We start from the raw sequence: 11,331 nt of genomic DNA, 5'->3' as shown, positions 1-11,331 counted from the left end.
GCGTATCGTCCCCGCTCTCATGCAGCTTGGGAGTCCACTGGGATATTGTTTCTCCCATTTTTCAGCAGAGGAAGCCGGGGTCCAAGAGGTTAAGGAAGTTTGCCCTCCTTACCCAGCTGGCCCTGGCAGAGCCGGGAAAGGAGCCGAGTCCTGCATGGCTCTAGCCCTTGCTCTTGCCCTCTCTGTACTTCCAGATTGTGCCAGGCCCCCGGGGAAGCTTCTTCCCAGCTGTGCACACATTTTGTTCACTGCATCCATTTAAGAAGCAAGCCTGACTCAGGCTGCCCTTGGCTCATTCTGATTCACCATGACTGTGTAGAGAACTGGACAGACTTCCTGCTGGTTAATGAGTACCAGCGTCCTAACTGGGCCAAGGCTGGGCTTCTACACGGGCTTCGCCCTGGAGCACGTTGGCAGATGAGTGGGTGGCAGGAGTCGGGGCCTCCCTTAGATGTATATAGGCACCGGCATGATAGAGGAGGGCCCCATGACTTGAGGCAAGCTGGGTGGAATGCAGGAGCCCCACTGTGCTTCTAGAAGCTGGGTTCCCACTGCCGCTGCCACACACCCTGACTTCCCACCCAGGTGCCAGGATCCGACTTGGAACACTCGGCCTGACAAACAGCTTCTCTTGGAATCGACCCACCTGTTCCTTTGTTAACATAAACAAGAGCTCTTCTGTACGAGGTAATTAGGGAGTGATGGAGCAATGCTGGGGATGTCTTAGACGTGGCAGTTCCAAAGAGCGTGATAGCTCATCGCCCTCAACCCCCTGTCAGGACACCCACTCTCTTCTTGGGGTGCCCACAGCACCTGCTCAGTGGGGAAGGATGTGGAGAAGGCTCCGGTTGGTCAGCTCAGGAAAACTCTGAATTCTGCTCTCAAGTTACTGCTGCTGGTCTGACCTTCCAGGAGGCGGCCCAGTGGTCCTGTACTGGCCTGGGAATCAAGAAAGCTCCTCTCAGCCGGGGTGGGAATGCCAGCAAGGCACTGGCCCCAAGAGGAGTTGTTGAGCCCGTTGGAAGTGGGGTTTTCTTGGGGAAAGGAAGCAGCCCAAGCTTCAGGCGTGTTGCCCCCCATGCCTGCTTCGCTGGTGCTGTCAGCAGGTCAGATGCAGGCAGCTGCCCGTTCTCCGGAGAGGTGGCATTTCAACGTGGTAGCCGATGGGTGAACATTCCCCCCAAAGCTAGCCCCAAGAATGAAGGCTGTTTCTCTCAGAAAAGCTGCCAAGTGTGCCTCTTTCTCCCTCCCCAGCATGATTGGTTCTCACTTGTTATGGTGCCTGGAGGGCGGGGGCCAGGGCTTATCTGTTCATCTGTTGCCTGGCACAGAGAAGGGGCTTAATGCAAATCTGCAAGTTGCCAGAGCATCTGTCTGAAGTGGGCACGTGGAGGCCTCTGGATCTGCAAGGGGTGCGTGAGGCTGTGCTCCCAACAGGAGAGAGGGGGCAGGCAGGAGCACCTGCTTTTCTGATCTGAGACTCAGCTGCAGGCTTTGCGGGGGGGGGGGGAGAGCCCAGTGGTCAGGGGTGTGGGTTCTGGAATTGGGCAGCTCCGGGCTCACACCTATGCATCCCTGCCACCCACTCAGGGCGGTCACCTCCTGCCTTCCTGACCCACTTCTCAGCTGCCCCACATCTGAGATGCAGCACTAAAGCCAGCGTCGTGGGCCGGGCGGGGAGAAGAGAGCTTCCTCGTGTAAGATGCTTCGCTCTGGGCCGGGGCCCCACAAGACCACAAGCCATGTCAGCTGCTGGTCGCTTGAGGTGGGACCAGCTGAAACTGCCGCTATTCGACCATTTCTGACCTATGAAATGGTGGTTTCTCGTGGTTCCACCTGACATCATCACCACCCCGCTGACCACCTGGATGCTGGCACCTGGGGTTGGCTTGTGCTGAGGCTCCTGCCCACCCATCCCCCAAGGAGTCAGCCCCCACCCTGCAGGGTCACCTGTACCTCCCTCCTTGCTAGGTGGGGAGACGGAAACCAGGGACGCAGGTTCTTGCCCAAAGATGTACAAAGAGGAGACCTAGGACTGGAATCCGATTTTTTGAGTCCTAGTTCAGTTCTCTTTCCGCCGTTTGGTCTCAAGCCGCTGCCGCGGTGGGAGCCAGGGCTAGGTCCAGGTGGGTCAGCTACCTACACGAGGTGCTCCAGCACCACCAGAAATGTAACGACGTGTGGGAAGATGGCATTTTTCCAGAACTCCTCCCAGAGGCAGTACTTAGCCAGGGGTTAGAAGTGGCTTAAGTCCCAGCTCTGGGGATCCCTGGGTGGCTCAGTGGTTTAGTGCCTGCCTTCAGCCCAGGGCCTGATCCTGGAGTCCCAGGATCAAGTCCCGCATCGGGTCCCCTGCATGAAGCCTGCTTCTCCCTATGCCTGTGTCTGTGCCTCTCTGTCTGTGTCTCTCATGAATAAATAAAATCTTAAAAAAAAAAAAAAAGTCCCAGCTCTGACACTCGAGTGTTAGTGAGCTCAGTTTCCTCATCTGCACAATGAGATTAAAATAGTGTCTATCTTATGGGAGGTGTCATGGGTATTAAATGAATGACTGTGTAATTGGTGGTGTAAACATTAAAATTTATAAATACTGTTTACAAAAAATTTTGGAAAATGCAGCAGAGCACTTAGAAGAGTGCTAGCCCCTCGTAAAAGCCATGTAAGTATTGGTTATGACGATTATGAAGGCATTTGGGGATGGTGTTGTCAGCAGGCGAGCCAGTTTGGGCTGGTGCTAAGTTGCTGAGAATAGAGAGGAGGCCTGAGCTCACACAGAGGTTCCTTTTCCTCTGCACCTGCCCTCCTGTGCCTGCTTTGGCTGTAAACGCACAAGGGACAAATACTTAGACAAGCAGCCCGAGTGGGACTGGGTTAGCACATGTCCACAGCCGCCTCCCTGCACGCCAGCCTCTCTTCCAGGGGGGCATGCCTCTCAGCCCCAAGGTTTTCAGAGGGCAGGGCATTTGTGAGGTCAGATAAGGTCATCCCTGTCCAGGGCGCAGACGGGTCTTGGTCCTAGTGAGCACTATTTGGTATTTGACAATAAACTTAATTTCCCATCCCCACTACAAATTCCCTGAGTCTATGGATCTTTCTTTGATTCACAGAGTATCCCGAGTTTCTAGAACAATCCAGGGCACAAAGTAGGAACACGATAAAGGTTTGCTGTGCAAATGGGTACCTTTGTCCCCACCCCGATGGGGAGCAGTGTCTAAGGAGGGAATCTGGAAAATAGTGACAGACGCTATGGAAATCAATGCAGAATACTTTCAGCTGGGCATTCGCAGCTCCTCCCTAGTTTGCCCTCCAAATTCTATTAATTTTGCTGCCTCCCCATTTCTAAGAGCCCGGCTCCTCTTGCAATTGTTCTGTCTCTGTTTCATCCAGGCTTTTAGTTTATTTTACGGGGGAGCTTGCAACAGATTCATCTTCTTCTCCCCCTCCCCACCCCTCCCCGTTCCCTGGAGCCAAAAGAGGGACTTCCTAAAAAATGAATCAGGTTAGATCACTCCCTTGCCTAAACAAATTTGAAATCTTCCCATTGCCTCCAGGCGAACATCCAACGCTGTTGGTCAGTGAGCACAGGCTCCATAGCGTTAGTCATCTGGAAACGCAAATCAAAACCACAGCGAGATGCCACTTCACACCCGTAGGATGGCTGTTATCAAAAAGGCACAATAAGCCAGTGTTGACGTGGAGAGTTTGGAACCTTTCTTCATGGCTGGGGAGAATGTAAAATGTTGCAGCTGATGTAGAAACAGTCTGGCAGCTGCTCAAAAAGTTAAACATGGAAGTATGGTATGACCCAGCCACCCCACTCCTAGATAAGTACCCAAGAGTTTAAATAAACCGATGATCAATTTTCTAGAGAACACTGTTAACACTGCCTCTTTGTTCCCCATTTCGTTTTTGGGTTTTTTGTTTTTAATTTTTTTTTTTAATATTTTAGTCAAGAGAGACACACAGGGAGAGGCAGAGACACAGGCAGGGGGAGAAGCAGGCTCCCTGTGGGGGGCCCGATGCAGGACTCGATCCCAGGACTCCAGGATCAAGACCCCAGCCAAAGGCAGATGCTCAAATGCTGAGCCACCCAGGCATCACCTCATTTTTATTTTTAATCATACTTGATTTCTTTCCCATCTACATTTCATAACAAAGTTCCAACCCAGCCATCACCCTTACGTCTACTAACCTCTGTGTTCTTGGATTCCAGTTTGCGGGTCTAGATGTTGCCACGAAGACCTGGTCCTTCCATCCACATTTAGGCGATCACACATTTTTTACCTTATGCAGCATTGGTCCTTCTTATACTGGCCTAACAATAATATTCATCATGGAATGAATAAAGCACTGATTAGATTGCACTGATTTCACCAAAACATTAAATTAAGTTTTAAATAGATAATCCACATACGTGGTGGGAAAAGATGCAAGCAGTAGGAAGGGTATACGGAGGAGAGGCTGTGTGCCTCCTGCTGCACACCCCACTTTCCACTTCCCTTCTCCAAAGGCCTGTTGCAGGCAGGGCTTCCCAGGAAACAGGCTCTGGAACCAGGACAGGAAGGTTATGGGGGCACCTCCTGGGGTCAGCTCAGTGTAAGGGAGGGGAGGGCAGTAGAATGGGGCAGAGGGAGTCTCTGGGAAGCCTCAGCTGAGCCCATGGGAGCCCCAGAGCTGGGCCGGCCCTGCAGCCCAGGTAGGAGCCAAGTCTTCATATTCTGGGCAGGTTCATCATCAGATGCAGCCCTTCCTGGGGTATGACCTTGGTTCTTTTCAGCTGCTGGCAGTCCCGTCCCTCCTCCTCATCGCTGACAGCTGTGAGCCATCTGCTCTGCAGCCCGCACTCCCTGAAACAGGGAGTAAGTCACCCTGAAGGGGGACCAGGTGGCCCAGTCCAGAGACCACTGTCGCCCACAGTTGGCAAGTAATCTCCAGCCCTCCCCTACCCTTTTTGTTCAAATACTTATTTTTAATTTTTGTTTCTTGTATGTCCAGAAGACCCTTGCAGCCCACGTGAGCTGTCAGGAGCCTCTCTCTTCAATTCCCAGCACCCTCTCCCTGCCCCAGGGGTGGAGCGACATGGTGGGTGCAGCTGGGCCTTAACTTCAGGCAGCCTGGGGAGGAGAGCCTTGAGAATCAAGGCTTTTTTTCCCACCTTTTTTTTTTTTTTTTCTTTTTTCTAAGGCAACTTTCTAGGGCTCTGCAGTTATAAAAAAAAACCTCCCATGTGTCATTTTCTGGCAGTTGGACAGCTGCAGAGCACCACTCGGCAAGCGCTCCTTTCCTACCCAGGGTTTAGCATTTGATTGATGAGCTGGGTTTGGAAAAGGCAGTTGAAGATGATCACAAATCTGTCGTAAGAAAGTTTATTAATTTATAATAAAAATATAGCGCAAAATACTCTTTTTCTGAATATCTTCTCTCCGATGTCTCATGGACAGACTGCTGCCAAATTCCATGGGAGGGCATGTGCAAGATTGATAGGTTGCTGGAATGTAGTAAAAGGGGATGAGCCCCATGTGGCAGGAGGACAGGCCACCCCAACATCAGGTGGCTTGCCTGTAGGGTGAGCAGCGCCTGCCTGGGAGGATGGCTGTGCTCCATCTCAGGATGTGACTTCAAGAGACTCATCTTCTTATCCTGTGCCCACTCCCAAGCCCCATGGCATCCTGCCCTGTCCTGCAGAAGGAGAAAGTGTTCCAGTCAGGAGCCCATGCCTACAGAATCCCCGCTCTGCTCTACCTGCCTCAACAGAAGACACTGCTGGCCTTTGCAGAAAAGCGGATGAGCAAGAAGGATGAGCACGCAGAGCTGATTGTCCTGCGCAGAGGGAGCTATGACGCATCCACCCACCACGTCCAGGTAAGGTAAGGTGAGGCTGCAAGTACTCCTCTGGGAGTACAGGGACCATTCCATCCTTAGATGGCCGAGGTCTGGGGAACAGAGGGACAGGATACACTGAATCGCGAGAGGGACCCAGAAACCTATCGGGGTGGGGCAGAGAAGGTGTCCTCAGGTGATCACCTAGATCTCACACAGGGTCACCGTGAACAAGTCCAGTTGGCCGGGCCGCATCTGCTTTATTGCATGATGGGACAAGTCGGTCAGGAAACTGATGTTTGGAAAGCTTCCTACATCCCTGAAAACCTGAGGGAGGAGGAGTTTAGTATCACCTAACTGGGGGGTTATATCCTTTTAGTAAAATTTAACCTGGGGAGCAGAGTGAAGGTTGGAGTGACTGCTTGTGTCTTGAGGTTCCAGCATGTAGACCAAGAAGTTAATTTTGATGAAGACACCCAAGGCTGGTTTATCACATTTGAAGGGATTAATATTATTATTGTGATGACCTTGTGGCCGTTATTACACAGCAGCTATCCAGAGCACGGGGTTTGAAGCAGATGGACTTGGATTCAAGTCCTGATTCTGTCCCTTACCAGGAGGATGGTCTTGGGCTACTTATCTACCCTGCCTAAGCCTCTCATTCTCTGGACTTGAGACCGAGCAAGTAACTTGTCCCCCAGGAGTTAAGGGTTACATTAGATGACACAGCAGACATTATGCTCTTGGCACAGTATCTGCCCCTAGAATCATTCACCATTGGAGAGACTATTGTGGTAATTCCAGGGCTTTGCCTGTCCAGAATGGGACGCTGGACTGGGCTGGTGAGTCGGGGGAACCAAGATGAAGCTGGGAACGGCTCATGTCTGAATCATCTTTGTATGCTGGGGTCTAGCACACTGCAGGAGCTCTGTAATGTCTGTTGCTCTTCAAATGAGGAGGGCGCTGCCTTGGAGGGGGTGAGGGGGGCCCTGGCTCCCACCGCTCTGGAGAGGCATCGTGCAGATGAATGAGTGCTGCATGGAGAGCTTTTCTTGGTGACCTTTGATTTTTACCCCCTGAGATAGACCACCTCTCCCCACGCTGCCGTTCCTGGCACTGGCATTGGCCATTTCAAAATTGTTCTCCTCCTCCTTCCTGTCTCCTCGCATTCAGTGGCACGCTCAGGAGGTGGTGGCCCAAGCCCAGCTGGAGGGCCACCGGTCCATGAACCCAAGCCCCTTGTACGACGAGAAGACAGGAACCGTCTTCCTCTTCTTCATTGCCATCCCCGGGCAGGTCTCCGAGCACCACCAGTTACATACGAGGGTCAATGTGACACGGCTGTGCCAGGTCACCAGCACTGACCACGGCAGGTCCTGGAGCCCTGCCAGGGACCTCACTGGCCCTGCCATCGGCGCAGCCCACAAGGAATGGGCCACTTTTGCGGTGGGCCCGGGGCACTGTCTGCAGCTGCACAACGAGGCCCAGAGTCTGGTGGTGCCCGCCTATGCTTACCGGAACCTCCGCTCCCTCCCGAGGCCTTCCCCGTTCGCCTTCTGCTTCGTCAGCCACGACCACGGGCACACGTGGGAGAGGGGAAACTTTGTGGCCCAGGACACCCTGGAGTGCCAGGTGGCTGAAGTCGGGGCTGCGGGGCGGAGGGTGGTATACCTGAATGCCAGAAGCCCGCTCGGGGCCAGGGTCCAGGCCGAGAGCACCAACGAGGGGCTCGACTTCCCGGAGGCGCAGGCGGTGAAGGAGCTCGTGGAGCCTCCCCACGGCTGCCAAGGGAGCGTCGTCAGTTTCCCGAACCCCCACGCGGGCTCAGGAGCCTGCGACCAGTGGCTGCTCTACACTCACCCGACCGACCCGCAGCACAGGGCCGACCTGGGCGCCTACCTCCACCGGCGCCCGGGCCGCGAGGCCTGGTCCGAGCCCGTCCTGCTGGCGGCCGGCGGCTGCGCCTACTCCGACCTGCAGGCCCTGGGCGCCGGCCCCGACGGCTCGCCCCAGTTCGGCTGCCTCTACGAGTCGGACCACTACGAAGAGGTCGTCTTCCTCATGTTCACCCTGAAACAAGCCTTCCCCGCTGAGTTTGTGTCGCCGTGAGCCGTCGCGTGGCACCAGGAAGGACTCCGGCTGAGAGGCTCGGGCCTTTGCCTCTGGTTTTCCGTTTTCCCTGGGTCTCCCTCTCCCGGGGAGGCCGCTTCCCTAGCGGAAGCACGTGGGGATTCCTCCCGGCTGGTCCTCCTCCTCCTCTGATGGTCCTTCTAGGGGATTCCACTCTCGGCCCACAGGCTGAGGGAGCCTGGCTTCCCAGGAAGGCTCGGCCCCTGGACGGGCCAGTGCGGAGAGCCGGCGCTCTGCAAGGCCCAGGCCGCCTGCTGCCGGCCCCCGCGTGTGCGGGGCTTGCTAAGTGACGGGGTCCAGGCGGTTTCCTCTGGGTAAATGCTCCTCATGTTCCTGGGGGGAGGCTGGGACAAGGATGCGAATTAGCAGAGGGGCGTGTGTGTGCGTGTGCATATGTGCACACGTGTGCTCGTGTGTTCTCAGTGATGCCTTCGAGCAGCCGCACAGGAGACAGCTTTGCAGGGAGGTAGGGCAGGGCTAGGAAAATTAAGCCAATCTGAGTCATTATGTTAGTTTCCCGGGGCTCCCGTAACAAATCAGTACAACTTTGGTGGCTTGAAACAACAAGAATTTATTCCCTGACAGTTTAGAGGCTAGAAATCCAAAATCGAAGTGTCAGCAGGATGATACTCCCTCCGAAGGCCCTAGGGGAGAACCTTCCTTGCCTTTCCAGCGTCTGGTGACCTCCACTCATGGCTACCCACCTTCCCTTAACGCCTCTATCTATGAATAGTTTTCTTCCCTTCTCCTGTGCTTTCGCTTCTGTCTCTTACAAGGACACCTGTCGTTGGATTTAGGGCACAGCCAGATAACCCAGGATAACCCTCCACTCAATTATATTTGAAAAGACTCTTCCCAATAATGTCACATTCACTGAGGTTAGGACATGGATTTATCTTTTGGGGCCACCCTTCAATCCCCTACAGGCATCATAAGTGATTTTGGAACAGGTGATGTGGCCAAAGGTGGGAATGAAATTCAGATGAATCAGATAATTCCAAAGAACAAAGAGGGTAAGAGGGGCTGGGCTGTTGGATGTGCATCGGTGACACAGAGCTGCTCTGGGGCATTCAGTCCTTGTGGTGGCAGGAATGCCACCCTGTGGAGGCGAAGAGAGAGGGGAAGGGTGCTGAGCCTGTGGAGTCCTTGCTGTATAGAAATGGCAGCAAGAAGACCACTCCCTGGTTGTCATGAGGGTGATAATCTGAGAGGGGAACCCTAGGTGAAGGGGACTGACACTTCTCTGACCTCTGGGGTCTTCAGGAGCCTTTGTCACATGTCCCAGTGGAAGAGTGGCCTCGCCCCCTGACCCCATCAGAGCCCCTCCTACTGATTGGATCAATCTAATAGTTTGATAGCAGGGATCAATGACAACAGTCATGGGTTCTTGCAGTTGAGCCATGTCTCCAGGTAGCCAGGCAGTGGTTAAATGGAATTTTTACAGTGCAGGGAGCTGGAAGTGTGGCTTTTGTTCTGGGTGTGTTTCCCCAGCACTGGTGTCCTGTCTGGGTGCTACCTCTCTGTGTGTGGTTTTATGAAATCCACTGGAAGGATAAGGAAATAGGGCCTGGTTATTGCTGGGGTGGAAAGTAAGCCCCACTGCTTTGGGGATGCCACCTGCTGTCTTCTGAATCCTGCAAATTTAGCTATACAGAGGCCAGAGGCCTAGTCAGGAAAGTGAGGGCACAGGCATGCAGGCCAGGGTCAGCACATTGTTAAGAGATTTAGAGGTAGGGTGGCCAGATAGTATATGATCCAAATCACAGGGAGCCTGCTTCTCCCTCTGCCTGTGTCTCTGCCTCTTTCTGTGTCTCTCATGAATAAATAATTAAAATCTTTAAAAAAAAAAAAAAGAGCCACTGGCACAGATCTCTAAAGTTCCTTCTACTTCTAAATGTATACAAATATTAAAGTCTTCTGATTTGGGTGAAAAAAGCAACAGTTGATTTGGTTAAAGATGAACTGATCTACTCATTGAAAAATACCACTAAGAGAGTGAAAATAAAAGCCATAGATGGGGAGAAGGTGCTCATAACATGGTATCTAACATGTTAGATACGTGTTAGATAACGTGTTTTCCAAACATTACATATCCAGAACATATAAAGAGCTCCTACAAACCAATAAGAAAAAGAAAAACAATACAATAAAAATGGGTGAAGTGCTTGAACAGGCACTCCACAAAAGAGGTTATCATAAAGGCTGGTAAACACATGATCATAGGAGAAATGCAAATTAAAACCATGAGATACCGACTAGAATGATTACAATGAAAAAGATTGACAACAGCAAGTATCGGCAAGGATGTGAAGCAAGCAGAGCTCTCGTGTGTTTCTGGAGGAAGTGTAAGTGGTGTGACCACTTTGGAAAGCTGTTTGGTAGTATCTGCTAACACTGAGCATGCAGATACGCTATGACCCAGCTCATCCGCTCTGCAGTACGCATCTAAGAGAAATGAGTGCGTAAAGGTGCCAAAGACACATTTAAGAAGGTTTAGGGCAACTTCATTTCTAAGAGTCCCAAAGTGGAAACAATCCAAACATCAGTCAAAAACAGAATGGATATCTGAATTGGGCAATATTCACACAATGGAATATTTCACAATAATAAAAGAATAAACTACCACTGCACACAATAGCATGGATGGTTTTCCAAACATTATATATTGAGTGAAAGAAGCCAGATTCAAAAGACTACATATTTAATGACTATATTTATATGAAATTCGAGTAGAGGCAAAACAAATCTATGGTGTATAAGTTGGGAAAGTGGCTATTTCTGGTGGAGGCGAACTATTCAGAGAGCTAGAATCTTCTGGGTGCTGGAACCATTCTATTGTTTGATCTGGTGCTGGTTAGGAGGTCAAATCCATATGTGCAAATTCAAGGAGTTGTACACCAGATTTGTGTACCTTACCGTAGGTACGCGGTACCATGGTAAAAAATATGAAAGTTGAACTGAATAGCAGATTTGCTAGTTAAACCTCCCAAATCAATATATTATATTGGGTTGTAAAATGTTGGAACTGAATTTTTATAATAAACTTTTTTGGGGGAGAATCATTTCAGATTTACAGAAAAGTTGCAAAGATAGTAGGGAGTGTTCCCGTATACCCCACTCCCAGTTTCCCTTGATGTTAACATCTTATGTAACCGTGGTACATTTGTCAAAACTAAGAGATTAACGTTGGTACACTACTATTAACTACACTCTAGACTCTATTCGGATTTCACCAGTGTTTCTACTAACGTCCTTTTTCTGTTCTAGGATCCAATCCAGGATACATTTAGTACATTTAGTGAAATTGAATTTTTACTATAATTTGTGTCCATGGAGACACACATATACCCACAGATTGATACACAGTTCCAGCAGCCCCTC

The 11,331-nt window shown here is 51.4% G+C and overlaps 1 protein-coding gene across 2 annotated transcripts; it reads left to right on the top strand.

Moving 5' to 3' along the window:
- The first annotated feature begins 452 nt into the window (after positions 1 to 452).
- Positions 453 to 9,738, top strand: NEU2 (neuraminidase 2). 2 transcript variants are annotated; one of them, XM_041767276.1, is made up of 3 exons: positions 453 to 687; positions 5,658 to 5,862; positions 6,994 to 9,738. In XM_041767276.1, exons 2-3 carry the CDS (start codon positions 5,662 to 5,664, stop codon positions 7,927 to 7,929), a joined length of 1,137 nt encoding a protein of 378 aa, XP_041623210.1. In that variant the 5' UTR covers positions 453 to 687; positions 5,658 to 5,661; the 3' UTR covers positions 7,930 to 9,738. The 2 variants fall into 2 exon arrangements, with proteins under 2 accessions (XP_041623210.1, XP_041623209.1); XM_041767275.1 differs by lacking the exon at positions 453 to 687 and having other exon boundaries at positions 5,384 to 5,862.
- Positions 9,739 to 11,331: the final 1,593 nt, after the last annotated feature.

This window comes from Vulpes lagopus, chromosome 8 (genome assembly GCF_018345385.1).
Source record: "Vulpes lagopus strain Blue_001 chromosome 8, ASM1834538v1, whole genome shotgun sequence".
Lineage (NCBI taxonomy): Eukaryota > Metazoa > Chordata > Mammalia > Carnivora > Canidae > Vulpes > Vulpes lagopus.
Note: the sequence above shows the minus strand (reverse complement) of the source record. Positions and strands in the feature narration are given on the sequence as shown.

Excerpts from the sequence above, each read along its gene's own strand:
- NEU2 (XM_041767276.1), top strand. The coding sequence starts at position 5,662 with ATGGCATCCTGCCCTGTCCTGCAGAAGGAGAAAGTGTTCCAGTCAGGA. Across the intron at positions 5,863-6,993 it reads CATCCACCCACCACGTCCAG|TGGCACGCTCAGGAGGTGGT; the intron begins GTAAGGTAAGGT and ends CCTCGCATTCAG.